The sequence below is a fragment of the Micromesistius poutassou genome (genome assembly GCF_964030765.1).
Source record: "Micromesistius poutassou genome assembly, chromosome: 2".
Classification (NCBI taxonomy): domain Eukaryota; kingdom Metazoa; phylum Chordata; class Actinopteri; order Gadiformes; family Gadidae; genus Micromesistius; species Micromesistius poutassou.
In genome coordinates, this window is record NC_140272.1 from 16,870,280 (window position 1) to 16,892,910 (window position 22,631).

The 22,631-nt window shown below is 44.7% G+C and overlaps 1 protein-coding gene across 1 annotated transcript in view; it reads left to right on the forward strand.

Moving 5' to 3' along the window:
- Nucleotides 1-310: 310 nt before the first annotated feature.
- The window catches only part of pax7a (paired box 7a), a gene marked incomplete at both ends in the record, with an annotated part of 32,319 nt that continues 9,998 nt past the window's right edge, over nt 311-22,631 (forward strand). Inside the window, 5 exons of the mRNA XM_084463446.1 lie at nt 311-395; nt 1,353-1,588; nt 1,913-2,042; nt 2,394-2,522; nt 19,838-20,037. Of these exons, the coding sequence (XP_084319572.1) occupies nt 311-395; nt 1,353-1,588; nt 1,913-2,042; nt 2,394-2,522; nt 19,838-20,037 (780 nt within the window). The remainder of the gene's footprint in view (nt 396-1,352; nt 1,589-1,912; nt 2,043-2,393; nt 2,523-19,837; nt 20,038-22,631) is intronic.

The following is a 22,631-nucleotide window of genomic DNA, read 5'->3' on the forward strand; positions in this document are numbered from 1 at the left end:
CTTGATTCACAATAACTCCACACATACACACACACACACACACACTCACACACACACGCGGCAAAAGAGGGGGGGGGTTATTTTTGCAATTTCCTCGCGCAAGTGACGAGCATCGTTTCTCCGTGGAAGGGGTTTTATACACAAGTTTTTTGGAATTGGGATTCGAGCATAGAGCTGTTGAGCGTTGTTTACATCTGAAGACCCACTGTCTCTGCGATCGCACGATTTCATTTTTTTTTTGTTGGGATCTGGACCTCTGAGTGTGCGAGGTCCTTCCAGGCTGTGTTTGGTGTTTTGTTGAGGAGCTGGAATGGCTACTTTACCGGGAACTATGCCGCGCATGATGCGCCCTGCGCCGGGCCAGAACTACCCGCGCACTGGCTTCCCCCTGGAAGGTGAGATTTAGATCCTATCCCCAGCATGTCAAAATGTAATTTACTAAAACCGTATTTCTCAATCTATTCCCAGTTTACGGCTGGATCAACAGGGACATTGCATGCACAGCCTACTATAGACTTCAGCTACATGTTATTTATTTTAATTATCTAAATGTTTGAAATGTTTTTACAGTTTGACAAGAATGGCAAAATATAATTATCATTATTCTAATTATCATTATTTGTAGCTACTTATTGTTTTATGCATACGTAATATTGGATTCTGAAGGGGGTTTATGTGCAGGCTCCATTAATATATTTTGAGCACGAAGTTAATTCCTTTACGCCGCCTGGTGATGCAAATAAATTACTCAAATTAAAGTGTTTCAGATGGCTTACCGCCTGACGCCGAGACAGCAGGATGTCTACACAAAACAGAGCTTTTTATTTGCATGCATTTATGGAGGCAGTTTTCCCATCACAGCCAGTGCGTGCTCAAGTGCTTGAAACTAAGATGTACAAAGCCACGAAGCTCGCAAGTTGTACGAGCTCCAGGCTTTATTCGAGTGTCCCGTTGCTGGAAATGGCAATAATACACACAGCAAGGAGATAACTCGAAAGATCACGCCAATATTTGTACAGCATGACTAGGAATAATGGAGGCGGAGAGTGGCACGCTCTTTAACTTCTCTTGAATGTGGAATTGGATGCTGAAGTGCCCTACGCCTCTGATCCTGTCAGACAGAATTGATCATGTTGCACTTGGGCCTTTTTTGAAAATGCTGTAAGACTATTTATTATATGTTATATTATATATTATCTATCCACATTGTTTCTCATACATTTTCTTTGACAATAGTTTAGTAATACTGGTTATGTTATTACCACTAAAGGAAAGCACCACAAAATTAGTATACAGCCGTGTGTCTTACTGTTGCCAGTTAAATAAGCCGTGTGTTGTGTGTTGTGGTGCAGTATCAACTCCTCTGGGCCAGGGTCGCGTCAACCAGCTCGGCGGAGTGTTCATCAACGGGAGGCCACTGCCCAATCACATCCGACACAAGATAGTAGAGATGGCCCACCATGGAATCCGACCCTGTGTAATCTCGCGACAACTGAGAGTTTCTCACGGTTGCGTCTCCAAGATACTGTGCCGGTACCAGGAGACCGGTTCGATTCGTCCTGGGGCCATAGGAGGCAGCAAGCCCAGGGTGAGTGCAAGCCATGATGAATGAATGTGTTAAAAAAAACAAAAAAAACGAAGGCTATGGCCAAATCGGCCGAAGTCCATCTCCACGGATCATGAGGCCAGTCGGCCTATATGAGCCACGACTACCTGTGACATAAAGTTCATACCAGCACGTTGGCCTGCCATTTTGGATGCTCTTGTTCCACCAAATAATCAACAAAAACGTGAAATAATGCAGGGCTAGTGATTAAATCTTCCTTCTTCCTTCTCTGTTTTAATTCTTTCTCTCTTTTGTTTATTTTATTTATCTACTTTCCCCAATTATTCAACGTTCAACTCCGTAAAGCAAGTGGCAACTCCCGACGTGGAGAAGAGGATCGAGGAGTACAAGCGGGAGAACCCCGGCATGTTCAGCTGGGAGATCCGAGACAAGCTGCTGAAGGACGGGGTGTGCGACAGAAGCACTGTTCCTTCAGGTGAGGCATCTTCTGGTAAGCACACTTTCCTTTATTACCGACGTTGAACAACACATTGGTGGTGTTTACGTGCACATTGTGCACATCAGTGTAGTAGTACATGTGGATACCATCAATCTATTTGGCCAACAAACTACACACATCTATAATTGTTTGTATTCTGATCCATCGCTTGGTGGTAATTTGACCTATTTCCCTGCCAAAATCAACATTTTGTTCAGTTATTCATTCTGAAACTTGTACGAATGACACCGACTGTATTTCCTGCCAAAGTCAACATGAAGTGCACCATCTGACCTGATGTTAGTTAGATTTGGGCCTAATCACCCGTTTACTTTTTGTTGCCATTAGTGAGCTCCATCAGCCGCGTGTTGAGGGCCCGGTTTGGCAAAAAAGATGACGAGGATGATTGTGATAAGAAGGATGAAGATGGGGAAAAGAAAACAAAGCATAGCATCGATGGCATCCTGGGTGATAAAGGTAGGCTAAATTAATAACACAGGTTAAAGTCGCCATGCTTCTATCAGCGTTAGATTGTGGGGCCTCAAATGATAGACTATTAGGCCTGTTGTTATTATTATTTTAATATTGTTATTTTCTTTTAAATATGGTATACTTTAATTGTTTGTTTATTAAACATCAACCGTAATAATAATACAAACAATAATAATACAAATATATATATATAATGTAAACAATAAATAAAACGTAAAATAATAATACTGGCCGTTATACTTAAAATGTTAACATTGTAAAACATATTTGGTAATCGAGATTAAAAAATAAATAAAGAGACGGGGAGATTCTTCGACCAGTGAATTTAATCTGCTCCCAACTTCGAACCAACAGTTCAGCCACTCAATTATTTATGAGCGCCTTGGCAGAAGGTATTTAGCTGCGGAAAATTAATTTGTGTAACAAATTCCCCCTTTCGCTCGTTTAGCGATCACTAAACGACAGCTGACAGTTGACCCATTTCACAATAGATGTCATTTAGTGGCCCATCACGACCCGTCTGGGATAGCAGAGCGCTACATTCAACTCTTCCTTTGCCCAAATCAAACATCCGTTTAGGACCATGGAGAGTGGAAACGTGGGGACACAGAACATGAACTTAAACTAATATTGTAGTCGTATTATAATTTCCGTGTAAGCTCTTTCGAGTAGGACCTGGTCCTTTTAATGATTGAATGGTGTGCAGATAAATAATGGATAAACTAGCCCTATGTGAAACTTCTTCAGACCTGAGACTGACCGGATGGATGCATGCCTGTGTGTTTCTATAAGATTTCTATAGGATATTTTCTATATAGCTGCGATGGCAAATACTGGAAAGAAGATCGATTATTTTGGAAATATACATAAGGAATTTGCTCAACGGCCAAGTAAAAATTAAATTACACGCTTCATTATTGAATAGCCTAAGGCATAATATGGTGCTGGTAAATAATTTTAGATATTTTATAATTAATTGATTGAATATAAAAGTTTGACAAAATGTGCACTTGAACAAGCATGCGGTCACATCCAGTTTCTCTACGGCGGTGGTCGTTTGGCGGTCATCTTTTCTAGACATATTTTCTATGAATTGATGGTCTAACTTTTGGCAGATTGGAATCAAACATCTATCATACAAGCGGTAGGCCTACATGACATGTTGTGGATGAGATTGAACAGAAAGGAGCGGCTTCTGAGGATCACTTGAATACAGAGATCGATGAGTGATTCTATTTTCTTTTTTCGGTTTGTGTTTAAAATACTAAATAATTGCTTTCCCTGAAAAAGATCCATTCCATACCGTAATGCAGTTCCAAAGCTACCAGCATCCCGAATGGCATTTAATAATAATATTAATACTTATTAGAGTAAGTAGTGGAAACGATGTTTGCTGAATAGGGGGCTGTGTTCGTGCAGGGTGTAATAGCTCGCAGGCATGGTAAGAAATGGTAAGAATTGTATTTATCCCCAATCAGCCCTCACTCCCCGGGTCTGAAGCGCAGTCCTGACGCGAGAGGCTTTAAGAGCAGATTAAACGGAGCCTTTTATTTCTCCACTTTCATCTCACCGCGGAGCTCGCTGCTTGCCTGGGGCCAACAATTCAGGAGATTGTTGCTTTACTTATCCAGATTTGACAGGACTCGTTTTATTTATCCAGCCTATTTGTTTATGCCTATATGTATTATTATGAAATACATATATATTTTTTGAGGTTACATAGCATTATTATTTTTTCTATAAGGACTACCCTTAATAAGGATTTATAAACCATGTTAGCATTAAAATGCCAAAAATAGGTTGGTTTTAAATAGTAGGGCTATGCCCTGAGTGGCATTCCACATGTAATGCATTTAACTAAACTCAACAAAGCGCATGGGCCTGTTTTTTCGCATGTGCTATTTATGAAGCGCCGTTAACTTGGCGCCTCCTTCGCTCACGGTGATGCAGATGTGCTCGGGTTCTCGCCACACAATAATCATAATAATCATAATAACAGGCCTACACAGCCAATGTAGAGACGCAAGAAAAAAAACAGGGCTCGCCTCTACGAGAGATAATGTGGTGTGCGCTCAGAGAGAAAAGATGGATGTGCGCTCGGAGACCTGAACCAACAAAGTCATGCGAGTTGGCGACAGGCGACGGCCACTTCAGCAAATCGTCGGCTTACCTCTGGGTTCTCCATCTAATCAAACAGAGGCCAGGCGGGCTTTCTGCGCATTGGGGAGGGATGATGAGAGAGCAGGCGCGACACAATCCAAAGCTCCAGGTCGGGTTGTGCACGTTCAATTAAATGACCACGCAAGTCGATCGCAATTCAACGTTTTTTTTCTTTTTCTTTCCCCAAGACAAGGGTAATAGCCTAAGTTATATGTTAACGAGAATTTGGAGGGAAATATAGTCCGCGATATGAATAATTTTTTTGCCCAAAACACGTGCGCATGCGTGTACGTGCGTGCACGCGTTCGGAGAGGGCAGACATATATAATGTCGCTATATTTTGGGTCTAAAGCTGCAGCTGAATGAGAAGGACAGGGGAATGAAGCGGGGGGACCACTTCAAACAAATCCATCTGGAATACTGTGTGAGAGAGATTTAGTGAAAGTATGGGGAAGTTATTTAGCTATTAATAACGTTTCTCCTCAGGCATTGAGAGTGACTCCATCTGCACTTTCTCGCAGCTATTTGGCTGGCTGGAAATTGAGGGAGACCCAAATGTTGGGCAGAGATAACATACCCATCATAGCCTAGACCCTGCGCTGTGCTTCACTGCATTAAACTCGGATTAACCTCCCCTGTCCCCGAAGCCACTCAAGCCACATTTCACTGGAATTTACATCGCTAGGCCTACAGTTCTTATGAGGAGGGCAGCAGCTGAATGGAAGGATATTATCGATGAGTAATTGATATTATTGTAATATAAACGTTAAGAATCACATAACACCAATAATCATAATAATAATAATGATAATAGGGAAATAAAATAATAATATGAATATTAATAATAATTATTATTATTATTTAATTATTATACTACTACTACTACTACTATGCCTACTACTTCTAATAATATAATAAAAATAATATGAATTAATATAATACTTATATGCACCATAATAGTATAACAATAATAATATTGGCTATTAATCATAATTGTTATTGTGATGATGGTTATTATTATATGAATAATAACAATATAAACTAATAACATGAAGACATATTAGTTATTAGGCCCATCATTTATTATACATGTAGGCGTCAGCTGTATTATCATTATTATTAGTTTAATAATCATTTAGTAGCCAATATTTATCTGTTTATCTTTGTTAAGGATTTCACGCAAAACGATTATATGCTTTGAGGACATAGGCCCCTACTAACATCCATGCATTATTCCGTCCCGTAAAACAAAAACCTTAACGCCTAAATAATTTCCTCGACAGCATAAGAGTCGATCGGGTTTAAAGGTGAACCGTTTTGAGGCTCGCGCTGAATAACAGCTTCCAACCTATCGTGAAAGGATATTTTCTGTTTTTCGTTTACCCCGAAACAATTGTGATTTATTTGCCTTGTCATATGCTTTTGCACCCTTCCGTTTTGATTGTAATGAACAGTGGCAGGACGACATGGCAACTGTCAGAGGGACGATTTATGAGTGGCCTACCCCCCTCACCACTGCACGAGCAGCAGCGGTGACAAGTCCAACAAGCCAATTATCTCGGCAGCGCTTAGATGCCAATTAACTCCTTTATTTATCTTAAGACAGAGGCTGAATGGATAGGGAGAGGGACGACTCCGACGTTATGTTGGGGAATTATAGCGGACTCTGGTCTCTCACATATAGGCCTACATCCAAATGAAAAAAACATAGGCCTAATAATAGTATATAATAGTCATTATAGTAGCCTACTAAACGTGTGGATGGAATGCGTTTTTCTCCCGCGCCTTGTTTGTATAGTTTTGGATAATATTGATGATAATAATTGCATTCTTCACAGGAACAAGGCGCTGTTGTTTCTACTAATATTCCACATTCAATGCAATTGAGACCATAAAACGTCGAAGTATCGCGGGAACAAAAGTTGACATGTGATTTGAAATAATGTAGGCTTTGCTTACCTCCTAACTTCAATCTAGAACAGACGGCTGGTTAGCGGCCTCAAAGCATGCGAAACCCATTAAGGAGGGCTGTGTTGCCCTGCAGGTATCCTGTGTTTAATGTTTCAATATAGGCCTACGAGATTTTGCTCTCACTTTTTATAGCGCTATTTTTGTAGCTTACTAAGGTAAGCCAGAAATTGCTTTTTGCTATATTGAAAAAGCTGGGCCTACCTATTCACATGAAATTCAGATTCATGGAAGAGATTCTTTCAGAGATTCTTTCACTTCTCAGCTCGACCCTCCACACACATCCTCAGACCTCTTTACTTTCTTTCTTTCTTTCTTTCCTACTTTTTTCTTTCTTTGACATTTGACATTAATATTTATTATTATTATTATTATTATTATTATTATTATTATTATTGATAAAAATAATAATCGGATTATTCTTATTTATCATGCGGTCACGGTTTAAATACAATTATAATATAATATATGTTATCCATTTATAAAATGACAAAGATCCATGTACAATTCTTATTGGTGCATGTTTTATTATTATACATATCATTAATCATTTTACCAATAATATTGCTCCGCCAAACATTAAGGTAAGAAGCGTCAACACGTGCATGATAACTATGACGGCGACGTGTTAAATCGAGTGGAAGAATGTGAACGAGGCTGGCAGGAATCATGTGGTCCAAGAGACCCCTCTGAGCCTGACTCGGAAATCATAACCTCAGCTTTTCCTTCTCTGAAAGCGGCTCGTTGAACTTGTCAGATTTAATTAGGGCGGTAAAACGCGCAAGTGCATCGGCGGGAAACAGTAGGCGCCTTGGTCCGGGCCAATAAGGCCTTCGAGTCTGCTTGAATTTGTCGGGGGGATGAGGAGCGTTGGTTTGATGGTTTGACGGTGAAGTTGAAGTTGAATTGGACCGCTGTGGGCTTTTATTTCTCTGGAAGCTTTTTTTTCCCGCTATTACTTCAATTATGGCCATCCAGTGGTCTGCACAGGGCAGCCCGTTTGGACTGATTCCTTGTTTTAATGAGGAATGGAATTAATTGGAGCAGACAAAGTCTTTTAAGTTGGGTGATTTTTTTCTCGAAATGGTTTAAAGGTGGATTACTGGCTTAGAGCCACTCCTACATTTCACTGGTAATACTTATAACTGACTGTCCAACAGGTGTCAATCGAGTTTCAATTTCAAATACACGTTGATTTAATTAGTGTTTCTTTTTAATATTGGTATCATCTTTAAATTTGAAACCAATGTCAAAAAAAATAATTCCTAGAAACAAAATACAGATACCCAAAGACCATGTAAAGTTACTTAATAGGCCTATATGTATTTCATATGATGCATTCCTCTTTTCCAGGAGGATAAAAAAATACCCAATTGTTTAAAATTCCCACTTTTAAAGAAACCATTTTCTTTATTTTTTTATGGTATGCTTTCTTCCTTGTACTGGTCCGAAACAGCGCTGTGATGTCTGACAGCCTACTCTTGCCATTGTTAGACAAACAGCCTGTAGAAAAGGAAGAGAGAAAGCAGAGGGCGGAGAAAGGAGCCTTTTGTTATCTGCTGTCCTGAGACCCAGCGGCACAGCCCGCCATTCAGCCCACTTGATGAACTCCTCCAAAAGTTTATTAAGGGGCAGAAAACAATACAAACTAAAGCCTTTGGGTGCCCTGGCAGACAGTTTATAAACTAGCAGCCATTGTGCCTCAAAGGCAGATGCATGAATACTTTTCAATGGGGCCTTCAAACTGACACGATGAGGCTGGACAGCAGAGGTTTATAAAGGAGAGGGCGCTTCTGCTGCAGCTCAGATCTCTGCCTCTTTCTGCATTAATGTACATCTGCAATGGGGCGTGTGTGTGTGTGTGTGTGTGTGTGTGTGTGTGTGTGTGTGTGTGTGTGTGTGTGTGTGTGTGTGTGTGTGTGTGTGTGTGTGTGTGTGTGTGTGTGTGTGTGTGGGGGGGGGGGGGGGGGGGGGGGGGGGGGGGTCTGTGTGTGTGTGTGTGTGTGTGTGTGTTGTCTTCTTGGGTTTTACTTCAAACAAATGTTATCTCATGTTGGCCTTAGCAAAATCTATATAGTTATACATATATTATCTAAACATCTGAAAAATATCCCTAGCCTCACACAAATATATTTTCTGATTCTGTATGTTTAGTTTTCAGATAAAATATTGTTAGTTATTGTAAATGAAGAAAATCAAGCAGTATCTAGCTGAAAACCAAATTGCTAAGTTTAAACATGCTGTGTCTTAAGGTGTATTAACAAGCTATAATTCTATTTTTTTCATTTTGTTATGAATAAGAACAAAAAGCATCATCATCAAGGTCTAAGATAACTGGCCTTTTCTGTTTATTGACTCCATTTGACTTCATAAAAGCATTCTATTCTTTCAACTTTATAAGGGCATAGCAGAATTTTAATGTGCGACTTAGTATGCACAGCTTTTATTTAATGGTATAATGTATTATGCGCTCTGCACCCAAGAAAATACTCTACTCCTCCTTAAGAGAAAGCGTAATATTTACCCTTTTTATATTCTCTCTCTCTCTCTCTCTCTCTCTCTCTCTCTCTCTCTCTCTCTCTCTCTCTCTCTCTCTCGTGCTCATAGTATCTGGCTCTGTGCCTCCCAACATCAGAGGGAGACCAGTGATTTGTGACCCCAGCAGCCCACACTTAATCTCGCTAAAGAGGGGGAGCATCCAGGTTTTTTTTTTTTCCTCTGCATCTCGACGGGCCCCCAAATAGACCAAGCCTGCTCTGGCAGGTGTCAACATTAGCAACACAATTGGCCCTCAGTCCAGCGCTCCGTACCCCTAGCGCGACACTGAACCCAAACTATTCGAGGCGTGCTGAAAAGAGGCACATAATGGGGGAGCGAGGATGGGTGGAGAGCAGGGGGAGGACAAGGGAGAGATTACACTCTCAGACAGCTATTAGCAGGGATGAGGCTTTTCTAAACAAACACAGCAAAAAAAAACGATCAGCCAAGACGATCAATACTGTGTTAGTTTACCAAGTGGAGTCATCATCGAGGCTTTGCACTACTTATTCTCTATTCCACTGGGGTTTTTGTTTTGTTCAACTCCTCCGTCCTAGATGTGGACCATATTGGCAATCCAATTTACTCTGAGCAGCCCTTGGAGGCCCCCATTCCTTATTTTCTGGCCGGCCCTCTCTTGGTGCTGCTGGTCCGCTGCAGCTTCTGCTGGGCAGCTCATCCGGTAGATGTTGTAATGGATCCTAGTTGATGGGTAATGCGTCCCCCTGCTAGTGGACAATCTGTGAGCTGTCCAGGGGGATGACAGTAGCCTCCCCGGCCCTCTGGGACGGTGCACTTCCTCTGCCTCCATTAGACGGGCGATCTGCTCTGAGCATGGCAGAGCGAGAGCAGGGGAAATAGAAAGGGAATGAGTTGACGCGTGGACTTTGGCTCCCCTTGAGTGGCTATCTGTCTTGACAAGAGAGACAATGTTTTTTTTCAAAAGGCCATCTATTAACCTTTCACTGGTGAATCTGAGACATCCTGAGCCCTATTGGATAAATAAAATGGAGACCAACACATATTTGAATACAATAAAAAATAAGGGTTGATTAAGGTGTAAAAAGTGGAACACATTTCAGTGTTTTGAGGTAAGCGTCAGCCCTCATTAGCAGCCAGCTTACCCTAAGACCTCCACCAACAATGGCAGCTACCGGTAAAGTAGGCCTACCAGTGATTGGGCAAGCTAGCAATACATCATTATTTGGAGGATGGCCCTTTAAATATTAATTCAATCATGCTTTCCTACAGAAAGGTAGGCCATTGGCAAGCATTTTTTGCTAATCGAAAAAATATTATAGTTTGAACAACCCCAGAGAACAGAGAGTATTGCATCACATATAATACAAACATTGACCCAGGTCTAGGAAAAGCCTATCCAAGTAGCTTAAAATGGTCAACAGCCCATCTACATACATGGATCATTGTTTAAAGAATTTGTTGTAACGTGAAAAGACCTTGGAGAGCCAAGAAAACACTTTTCTTCACCACACTGCAGTAATTCAAGTATTTTATTTTCAGCTGAATCAAATCTACCAGCAGACACAATGTATGGTCTCATTTGGCCAACCACCTGCCCCTGAGTGTAGCAAACACACTGCTGGCTGTCTTGCTGGCAATATTGTTATTATTATCTATCCGTCCCAACATATCTGTGTTGCTTTCCAAAAATATAATAAAATAATTCTTAAAATCCAGGATGCGTACAGCCTTTTCATCCTTTCCATAGTATTTAGATGTTATGGGCAGAACCAGATTTCCATTTTCCTGCGCATTTCACACAACGTTAAATTATTCCAATTGAATTCCACGCCTCTCCCGTGTAATCTGTGAAAAATATCAAGATGGACAGTGTAATAAATGAAACCTTTGGCATAAGCAGATCCTTTTTTTTTTTGGTGATTAAACCATTGTTATTCTGACAAACAGTCAAATTGAAAGGCGCATAGATGAGGATACAGTACTGCAGGGTTTCATTATTCCCATGTTAAATTGTTTAATCATTGAGCCGGTCACATCCACCAAATTTATTGAAAAACTTTGTTCCTTTCAATTGGCCTTGCCAGCTAGGGCTGTCAGACGCTGACAGTGAGCATAAAGCACGCCACTGTGCAGCGCTACGCCAACGTACTGGTAACCATGGCGCGGCGTTAGAAAAGACAAAAAAAAGCATTTCTTGCTAATTTTATTACAATACAGGAATGGCCCACATAATGTGCAACAGTAATTACGTTTTGCACAGTGTGCCAGCGATGAATGAAAGACATTGACCATGGTCTGATAGTTAAAAAATCGCCATTAGCCTATGCTACTTAGGGCCAGAACATTTCGCATTTTATGCTCGTAATCGGCCACACCACTGAAATCTTAATTTGTTTTAATTGTTCATATTTATTTTACAGCCATAACGATAATAAACACGTTCCCTAAGTGTTGCGAATCAGAACTGGGTTTTACCCCGACAAGTTAAAATGTAGAAGTGCTTGTCGTCTAAACATTGGGGTGGAGCCGTTTGTCCGAACGGGCATATTAACAAACTTCAAATGTTGTCCTCTATTTTCAACTAATGGGCTTATGTGTGCTTCCTCAGTCATTCGCTCCCTGGGGAACATGTACACTGGCCACAATAAGCCCTTCTGTGATACTGTAACCCCACAATATGGAGGGATATCACAAATGGAGGCTCTGAGCTGCCACACTCCACTCTTGTCCCCTCGTATTTATTTCTGCGTGTTTCAGCTTGTTTTTGTGGTAGTGATCCACAGACCTCCATGGAGTTGTATATAATGAACAATGTTAGCCTACTTACTCCAGGATCTCCTCAAGGTTCAGAGAATTATTTAACGGTGTTCTCTTCGATTTCATATATTTACAGTATACAATCCAATTATTTATGTATCCCAGCGCTGCATCAATAAAGTTTTGCGGCTTGGGGTTTTTTGAGTTTTGAGCTGTGGAACTTTCCTTCCACTTCGTATCACACAAACTTCCTCCTTGATGTTTTCCACCCAAGCATTGTCCAGAAAATTAGAAAACTTCCCTTGGGCACAGAAAAATGTCCGCTGTGCATTCCTATACTGTGCCCAGTAATCTCTCTTTGGCTTTGTTGGGCGAATGATTTGTTCCTCCAGGAGACCTCATAGCTCATCGCCCTGAGACGTTACCGCCTGATTTCCTGCATAGGTTTTAGAGCTCAAAATGGTCGGGGAGTTGGGGGCTGCACTGGGTGGGGGGGCTGAGGCTATGGCTTTAGACCCCCACCTCCCTCCCCACCCATGGGCTTTCCTCTTACTTTCTTGCACTTGTTAATTTCATTACCTTTTTTTTTTTTTACTGTGACCTCAATTAGTAAAGACTGTCTTGCCCAGAGAGTCACAGTCTCTCTCTCTCTCTCTCTCTCTCTCTCTCTCTCTCTCTCTCTCTCTCTCTCTCTCTCTCTCTCTCTCTCTCTCTCTTTCTGACAGCGGAGGCCTGGACGCAAAGCCACTACTTAGCAAATAAGCGAGAGGTGGTGGAAACCGCAGTAACAAGGCCCACATTTTGTTTTCCCCTTATTGTCTTCTATGGTTGTTTTTGAGTTTCTTCCTTTTGGGATCATGTGTTGCTCCGAGTCCTGTAATCTGGCTTTTGTTTTCGCAAAGGTTCCACGGCGAAAATGGATTAGGGTCACCACCACGTTTGAAAATACATTTTAAGAGGTTTCTGCTGTGTAAGTGACGGCGATCGGCCTACAAGGACTGTGGAATCTGTCTCTTAATACCAGAGCCCAGTGGGAGCAGGGCAACGAAAAAAAAAACGGTCAGGCAGAAACGGGAAAACAACCACCGAAACATTCACAACAGCAGTGTGTTGGTCGTGTGTGTGTGTGTGTGTGGAAAAGGGGGGCAACATACGAAATGGATTTAGGAAAAAAAACAAATCAAACAATAATGTTGCGCGTAATATCGTAGTTCCACTCAGCAGCGTATTAAAGTAGAGGGGTCCCAGCCCTTCTGAGGTCCCCTCGGAGCTCCCACTCCCAGGGCCGTGCAGAGGCATGGGGAGTCAATATGTCAGTGTTTATGGATGCCCTGCGGAGCTGCACTGGGCTGTCAGGGGCCTATTCATGCTCTAATGGCCCCCCGAGGAGCCTGTCTCTGGGAGCTGAAAAGGGGCCCGGGAGGCCCTGTGGACGCCCCGTCGCGGAAGGTGAGCGTGCGCTGCTCATGGACGCGCCGCGCCTTCATCCACATGACAAGAGCCATAAAAGAGCATCGCCTTTTTTTCTCTCTCTCTCTCTCTCGCTCTCTCCCTCGCTCTCTCTCTCTCTCTGCCGCTTCTCCCTCTCTGTCATCTCGTCTTTCTCTTACCCCACAACGGTTGCCCCCCCCTAACCCCCCCCGTCCCCCGTCCCCCCGTCCCCCGATCCTTTATTTTCTCCCCACCTCTATGAAAGAAATCGGGGGGCTAATTGTTTGTTGTGAGAGCCAAAGATTATAGAACCTCCCATCTCTCTCTCTCTCTCTCTCTCCTATCCCTTTGCCTTTCTATCTTTTTTTCCTCCAAAGAATGCCGGTCCATCGCTGGAACAAGGGGAGCGAAGTGATGGAGGTTTTCTTTTTGTGCGCGCCGGTCCTGTGTGAGCAGTGCTCTGACATTGACAATGAGACAAGGTTGTGCATTTAGTGGCCGAGGCAAAGTGAGGATCCATGTGCAGTTTGAAGGGTGAATCGTGGTGGTTAGGGTTAGTGTTTTGGCGAAATATCTGTAGGCCTATACGATGATACTAGGCCGATCCCAATGCTAAACCTATTTCTCTGTAAGTTAACTATTAGTTTCGGACTCTCGCCCTTGGCCTTTGCCACCAGCAGGCGGTTGTAATTGAAACAAAAACCTAATCCGATGGAAATTCTCGTAAAAGGTGAACGATAAATTATAATCTGATTTTATTTCAGATATGTGATCCATTTGAATAACTGTATTCAAATTCAATTTTGGCTAAATGTCAAATATTCCATTATTGAAGGTCAGTGATGACGGATATTATCTTGTTACCATGACTATATCGGCTATAGCATGTCTATAATATTTTTCACTTGACTTGGCTATATACACACACCATTTGTTGCTTCATATGTGTGGTGACTTGACTTTCCATAACAATGTGTATGTTATGCAAAAATGTTGCTCGTCCTAAAGTTTTGTTCTCGCTTTCACTTGAGGGGTTTGAGATTGTTTGTGTTGGTTGTTTCTTTAAAGCATTGTAGTTATCACCGTGGTCTATCTTGTATTCACACGCGGCTCTCCTATCTCAGATGCATCCTTTAGCGGAGCGCTTTGAATCCCGTGGCCCCCTTTAACTTGGCAACCCCTTTGGGATACACAGGCGGGTGCATTCAACAGAGATGCCTGCTCCATTCTCCCCAAAATGCAAATGAGGAAGTTGTTAGTTATTTGATGTCCCCTCCCCCCCCCTCCGCCCCTCCTTAGACCCCCATCTTCCCGCCCACAACCCCCAGCCCCCCCAGCCCCCCAGCCCCCACCCACCCGCTCTCTCCCTCTGTGAAGCATCCCTCCACTCCAGCGTTGGTTGCTTCAATCACAGGCAGCCAGTCCTGGGGACAGTGCAGGCTGTTTAAATGCAGGCCTGGAGCAGTGGGTGCGCAGCGCGGAGACAGATGCATGTCACAGATAGCAGATCCCATCTCCGGCGGATGGCTCTTATCATGGAGGGCCCTGTTTGCATAATTAGGCCCCTTTTGATATTCACCCCCTCTGAGTGACAAAAAGTATAATTGCAATATTGGCGACAACAAAAGGGTGCCACAAATATAAACAAGCAAACATAAATAGGGAGGAAAAAAAGATGCAGTGTTATTTTTGTCCCGTGGTGCGGAGGGCGGGTGTCGGTGTGTGTGTGTGTGTGTCGGTGTGTGTGTGTGTGTGTGTGTTGGGTTGGGAAGCAGTTTTGTACTAAATCTGCTGTCAGTCACAGTCAACTGGTGTGAGTTGGTGCTTAGCGGCTGGTCCCGGGTAGAGTCGGAGTCTGAGGCTTGATTGTAATTATGCTGGAACTAATATGCTTTTCAAAATGAGCCATTATGAGCTAATGCTGCAGTGCCAAAGCCCTGTCTGTTTTTGTCTTTCTGTCTCGGGTTGTTTGCAAAGGTGTGCATGATATCGAGGCCATATGGGTTAGGATAGGAAAATCAGTCAGTTTTGGTGTGTGTGTGTGTGTGTGTGTGTGTGTGTGTGTGCGTGCGTGCCTGCGTGCGTGCGTGCGTGCGTGTGTGTGTGTGTGTGTGTGTGTGTGTGTGTGTGTGTGTGTGTGTGTATGGGTGTTGGCTGTTGTTAAGTAACAGGTAAGCCAAGTGATTAAGGGTTCACAATCAACCTCCTGTTCACACACACACACACACACACACAGACATACACGCACATACACACACACGCACTTACGTAGACACACACATACACACACACACACACACACACACACACAAACACACAGAGGCTTCTTAATTTCCATGCTTCTCCATGCTACTGTGTTTCAATGTATATATAGGAGTTTAATTTCCACGATAGGCATGTATATTGGGTGTCCTGTATGATCACAATGCATCCCAATCAGGTGTTGGCATTACATACAGGTTAGTATATGAATGCAGCTGAAATGGTAATCACTGTAATGAATTGGAAGCCTAACAACAAATCCTGCATGCGTTTCATGCAGGCAGGAGTTACAGAAGAAGAAATGGCATGTAAACAGGTTGCCCGTGTCAGATGCTCTCTAAACACTGTTATTCGAGTGGACAGCTTCATTGTGTTTGGGTGTAAGGAAGGACGGCTTCTCCAGGGAGGGAACGGGGGTGTTGATGGTGGTGGTGGTGGGGGTGGGGGTGGTCTGGGGAGTCCAGGGGATCTGTGAGGGAGAACCCAGGGGCAGGAGGACGAGGAGGAGGAGGAGGAGGAGGAGGAGGCGGGGCTGGGGACGGGGATGGGGGGCAGTCTGAAGAGCATGGTGATGAGTATTCCATCTGCGTCCCGTCCGAGCGCACCAGACTCTCACTAGGTTCACTGGAGGACCGTCAGTGGCAAGAGAAGAGGTTTATTTTGGTGGTTTTTGTCTTTAAACCTAAACACTAACCTTTCAGACTGACAGTCCACATCCTCGTAAACCCATGTATGGCTTTTATGTGGAGGGTACGGACTGATTAAAAGACTCAGTAAGTTCAACCTTGTAAACCACACCTGAAACCGTACACAGAATACAGAAGCGACGGCCCCTTCTTTCATGGAGAAGCCTTAAATAAGACTTTTATTTTGGTAAACACACTTAATATAAATAAACACATAGACAAATAAAATAGTTTCCCCCCCGCCCCCGAGATACATTTAACCCAGGCTGTATACATTATTCAGTTTCTTCCCGAGCAGACGATTGGCATACCTGATTAATTTCTAATTACACAGGCGGTGGTTTTAAATCAATATGAAGGAGAAGAGAGAGAGCCCCCCGGTGAAGCAGACAAGGCGGTAATCACCCCCGCTGGACGGGCCCTCATTATACTCTAACGGGAAGATAAGTGAGGAGATGAGGCACAAGTGCTTTATCAATACCCCCTGAACCTGCGCCAGGCAGTACAAAATACAAGGCATTATAAAAGGTGTTATGACACTGGAGCTTATTATCTGCCCGTTCACTGAGAGGTGAAGACCCATTGTCTGAATCCCCCCTCTCCCACGGGGGCTTGTGTCTGCAGGTTGATTACCTCTCTTTGTTTTTACTCTTTTGTTCGCACACAACACTGACAGATGTCTCAGGAAATAACAAGGTTTCATTAAGTTAATGATTGTCCTTAAGCTAACGCCCTGAGAAGCCAAACGCTGTTTTACACAAACGTGAACGCGTCTCTTCTAATGACGTGCAGGAGTCGTGGGCTTTGCGTTCCCCACTGGCGCTCCGCGCTGCCACCGGGTCTGGCGGGTCCCCAGCCACAGTAACCAACCCCACGTAACGCCAAATTCAATTCATTGTCAACAAACTCTAGTGGGCAATCCCAGGGCATCCTGATTATACGGCGTCTCGTCCGCATATAGACGAGTGTTGAATCTCTGAGTCCCCCGGGTGCGACCAGCAGTGCTTTTTTTGTTCACACGGCGCCGCTTCCTCTACACGCACGGCTGTTGACCTTCGACGCCGCGCGTGCTTTCGGCGCATCCTTGACGTCGGGGGGGGCGGAGCAGCGGAGCTCTCGTTTTTTGTTTTTTTTCCGCGGCATATGGCGCATGCATGGCTTGGCAGCGAGCGACAGACAAACAAGCAACCGCAAAAACGCGTCCCAGTGTCTGGGGCTCGCTCCACCTAATGAGCTAATGATTAGTCATTGACGGCTAATGCTAATGTTGACACAGAGCTGGAACGGACACAGAATATAAGTGAATTTGACACTAAACGGTCTCCGCTGACAACGTAGTGCGATACGGGGACCGCGCACGTGTACTCTTTAATGCCCCCCTTTTTCCAAAGAAGTGTGAAGGAAACTCGAGGAAAGGAAAATAATTTGAGGAGAATTCTTTGGTGTCAGACTTAGTCCCCTTCCGACCCCCCCCCCACCTCCACAGAGTCTGTGTGCGCCCCCCCCCTCCTCACCCCCCAAGCCCCCCAGCCCCCCTGCCCGCTAGAACACAGGGGTGACTTTGGAAAGTGATCTGTAGACCGCTGGGCTGATCTCAAGTGTTGTCATGGCGAGTTACCGAGCAAATGGATACACACATTGCAGAAGAAGGGAAAAAAAAAAAAAAAGGGAAAAAGAAAACCAACAAGGGATATATATGTGTGGGATATGTGTACATATAACCCAACTTTGTATGTTCAAGGGTGTCTCTGCCTCCGTGGGGCTCCGTGTTTCAAGAATCAATCTTTATTAAAACGGATAAGACTGAAGAATTGATTTAATGAATGCGGCCTCATGTCCTGCGGCCCCATGTAATCCGCAGAGAATCATTGAGCGGGAGCTCGGGGGGACAAAAAGATGTTCGCAGAAGAATCATGGAGTGGCCCGTAATGATAGTCTCCATATAATCCCATAATTCCTTGTTTAATTAAACTCCAGAGCTGGCCTTGAGACGTAGCCAGTTCTGTTGCTCTTTTGTTCTCACAGTTGTTATTTTGAAGGCTGTTTTTTGCTGTTTCTTCATTTATTTGATTTGTCTGAGGATCATGTTGGCCCATTTCAACAGACAGTGAACCCAGTAAAAAACCAGGAGCGGTGAATGAACGTGGTGCGTTTCCCCGGCGAGTCACGGCGATGACCGATGTCATGTTTTCTGTGTCTTGATGATTTCGGATGAACAGTGAGGGCCTCAATTGGTAGCGAGAATCTACCCGTACGCGCTTCGCTCCGTCTCCAGTATCTGCTGTTTATTTGCTCTACTCCCACTCTTTCTGGACGGTGCGTGATGCAATCCAACTAGGCCCGGGGCAACGCTGGCACGTCACAATGCCTTGTCAATGTCTCAATGAGGAAATTATGAAAGATACACATTTTGTGACATGGAATGAAAAGGGGGCCCGCTCTGCATCAATAGACGTGCAGAGGAGTTGGGAAAAAAAATGATGCAATTTTCTTTCAAAAAAACACTTCTAAGGGTAACGTGCGATGGTAAACATGGTATAGTCACCGACGTCAGACAGTTTCCCTGTCGGGCCCCGGATTGTACCCCTTTGTGCTCCGACATCTATGTTCCCCCAGCGGGGAAAAGGAAAACGCAGCTTAGTCAAATGCCTTTTCAAAAGTAAACGTCGAAGATGTGTTTTAATTCGTCTAATGACAGGCGCGCGGCGAACGCACGTAGGGGACCGGGAGCGCGGTGTTGGCCCGGTGATAGCGTGTGTGTGTGTGTGTGTTGTGTGTTGTGTTGTTGTTGTGTATTTCTTCTGGCGTGCACGGACCGGGTCGCCCTGGGCCAGTCAGAGAGAATAGTATAGTAAGAGTAGCAGCAAGGTGGCCGGGGCAGATTAACCCTTCTACCCCCCCCCCCCACACACACACACACTTTATACACCCCCCCCTCCTTCTATCCTCTCCACATTTGGCGCCTCAAGCCCTCTGCCTTGCACAGCCCCTGGACCCCCCCCCCCCCCCACCCTACACACACACACACACACACACACACACACACACACACACACACACACACACAACCACTCACAGGCAGGCTTGTGTGTCAGAGCTCTTCTATATAGTATAAATATCCAGAGATTAAGATAATATTTATTCTGCGGCGCTTTTGAGAAGAGGATCCACTGTCACTTGAATCCTCTCTCCGGCACCTATCCCCTCCATCACCCCCTCCCCCTCGTCCGCTTAGAGGTGGCTGGCAGGCGCCGTGGCAACCAAAGAGGGGTTGTGTCACCTCCGATGAAGAGGGCCTTTGAAGCGTTCGCTGCTTTTCTCGATAGGAAAAAGAAAATATTTAGCTTCGAATAAATGTGCACATTTATTCACACGGATGCATGCATCTGCAAAATGAAGTGGGAAGTGGCACTCATAATCACCTCGCTTATTCTCTCTCTCTCTCTCTCTCTCTCTCTCTCTCTCTCTCTCTCTCTCTCTCTCTCCCCTCTCGTCCTCCTCCTCCTCCTCCTCCAGGCAACCGCACGGACGAGGGTTCGGACGTGGACTCGGAGCCCGACCTGCCGCTGAAGAGGAAGCAGCGTCGCAGCCGCACCACCTTCACGGCGGAGCAGCTGGAGGAGCTGGAGAAGGCCTTCGAGAGGACCCACTACCCGGACATCTACACCCGCGAGGAGCTGGCCCAGAGGACCAAGCTGACGGAGGCCCGCGTACAGGTACACGCGCAAGCAACACGCGCGCACGCGCACACACACACACACATACGTACATACGCATGCACTCAGGCACACACACAAACGCACACACGAAAGTACACAAACAATGTATCGGTACACATACCCATGTAGTATGTCCAGTGGACAAAGAAGAGTGTTGAAACCATAAATGAGCCTGTGTAACAGACGTTTGTGAATTGTGCGCCCAGAGGCACTTTCACGGTTAAATTTGTTTTTTACAAAATAACGGATTTCCAATAAGAGTAAGAGTAGTAGGAAGGTTTGCCTGCTCTCTATCGACCTGTGTTTTACAACAGGATTAGTTAGCTGTTAGCAGGATTAGAAATTGGCCGCTCTTCCCCCAACGGTAAAGAGTCCCTCGCTGCTAAAGAGGTCAGTGCTGCCGACCATAAGGCTCCTGCTCGGCCCCGCAAGAGGGTCCGTGACGGGGCCCCCGCTCCGGCCCTCACACCTCTGGACCCCGGGGCCCGCCTGGGAACATGGCCGCCATGTGCTCATGTGTACAATAGAGTTATAGCGACAGCTGTTTTAGAGAATCGGACGAGAGAGGGGGCGAGCGAGGGAGATAGAGAGAGGGTGAATAAAAGGGGAGAGAGAGAGAGAGAGAGAGGGAGCGAGGGAGCGAGGGAGAGAGAGAGAGAGAGAGAGAGATACAGAGACTGCATTCCTGATGGATTTCTCATTCCGGCACTTGGCCCGGGATCTCATCCCATCACTTTCAACCTCGCCGCTGCTTGTAAAAACCCAGTCCACATATCACACAGGGTCCCTCCTGCTCTCCTGGGACGCCCCCCCACCCCCCCGTCTCCCGACAACAACATTAATCAATCAGAGGGTCCAGGGCTGGCCGGGGCACCCCTCTCCTCTTACCGCCGTTCAGTTCACACTCTCTCTGAACCTCGGCGCTGCGCGGCGGCCCGCATGCTAGCAGCTCATCTCAGGGCTCCAACATGCTCTGGGGTTAACGGTTTCCACACATGTCTCCGTCCGTCTTAACATCATCCCCTCGGCCTCCCCGCTCCCCGCTCCCCCCCACCCCGACAGACTAAGATGTATGGGTGAGTCGTTACTCCTTTAGTTCAAGGGATAGGACAATGATATGGGACTTATTAAGATTTACTTTTACAGATCATTGAATTGGACGTTTATTGATGTGCGTTCTGATAGAAAAAAAAGACTAAACTAAACGGTTCTAAATGAAGTTATCGCAGAGAATTTTGTAGTTATTTAATTAAGTCCACTTGTTATCCTAGTCCAATTGATGTAAAATGATAAGAAGATATGATCGGATGAATGAACAACACAGTAGACAACAGCTCCCTCCCATAACTGGGAAAGACAAGTTACATTTGGGCTTCACGAGGAAACCGCAAACACTTGTAGCAGACATGTGTAGAACAAATGGGGATTCTCTGGTCCATAAGGAAAACATGCCTTTGCCTGAGAAGCATTCATTGTGGTGGTCGTTATGCCGTGTGTGCCGGTTGCTTTACACGTGAATTCATGACAATTCTCAAACATACTGATTAAAAAAAGAAATACCTAAACAAAGCTATCCTCACTGCGTGATAATCAAGCTAAACGATGTCATGTGAACACTGAAGGTATTCCAGTCAAGCCTATAATTGTAATGCTGTTTGCCTCATCTTCCTAATCTAATTCGAAAAAGCTTTGAAACCGTCCAAAGGTCAACTTAAACTTAATTTTCCAAGAAGGTCACCAAAGAAAAGGCCCCTGGTTAACCTGAGTAAATAACAGCCGTCGGCCCCCATGGCGGGCCCTGGGAGCTGGGCGGGCGTTTGAACAGTTGATCTGAGACTATTGCCATTATTCAACCAGCCATCCCGTTTTATATTGTTCACAGTTTTCCATGGTTGCACACTTTCCTTTTTCACCATTATCGTAAGTTCTCTAACCAGATCTTTTTGATTGCATTTAAGCATGTCTAAAATACTCTACGTTTGAATCTACACGACAGCAGCCCCAGTAGTTTTGTTGCATTTTCACCGGCTATCCCTGTAAGAGTTTCACTATCCACTTTCGAATGTGCACAGTGTGTACATAAATAGATGCTATAAAATAAGGATATGTGTGTGTGGGTGCATGCTTACACACACATGCATGTGTGTGCAGGCGTGCGTGCGTGTGTGTGTGTGTTGTCCACCAGCTGGGCTCAAGTGGCCCCATTACAGTCCAACAGAACGGACCCTTTGGCCCGAGAGCAAAGCCGGCTCCACCACAGCTGCGATGACGCATCCTCCAGATGTGTGTCAGGGGGCTCAGGGTTTAGAGGGAAAGTGTCGGCGGGGGGCCGCCCGAGGTGTCTCATACACTTGAACTGTCAGTTGAATTTTCACTGTGGTAATGGCTCGCTGTTTTCCATTTATTTTAACATGGTGTAAATCTGTTAAGCAGCCATTTTTCTAGCCCTCCCTCCAAAGCCCATTGTGCAGTGTTTTCTTGCGCCAGAGATGGCACATGTGGCGCAGAGAGTATAGAGTTGTGAGGAGATGTAAGCTGCTGTGCTTAAAGTCTTTGCAGTGTGAGGCGGTGTGTTGAGTGTGTGTTTTGGT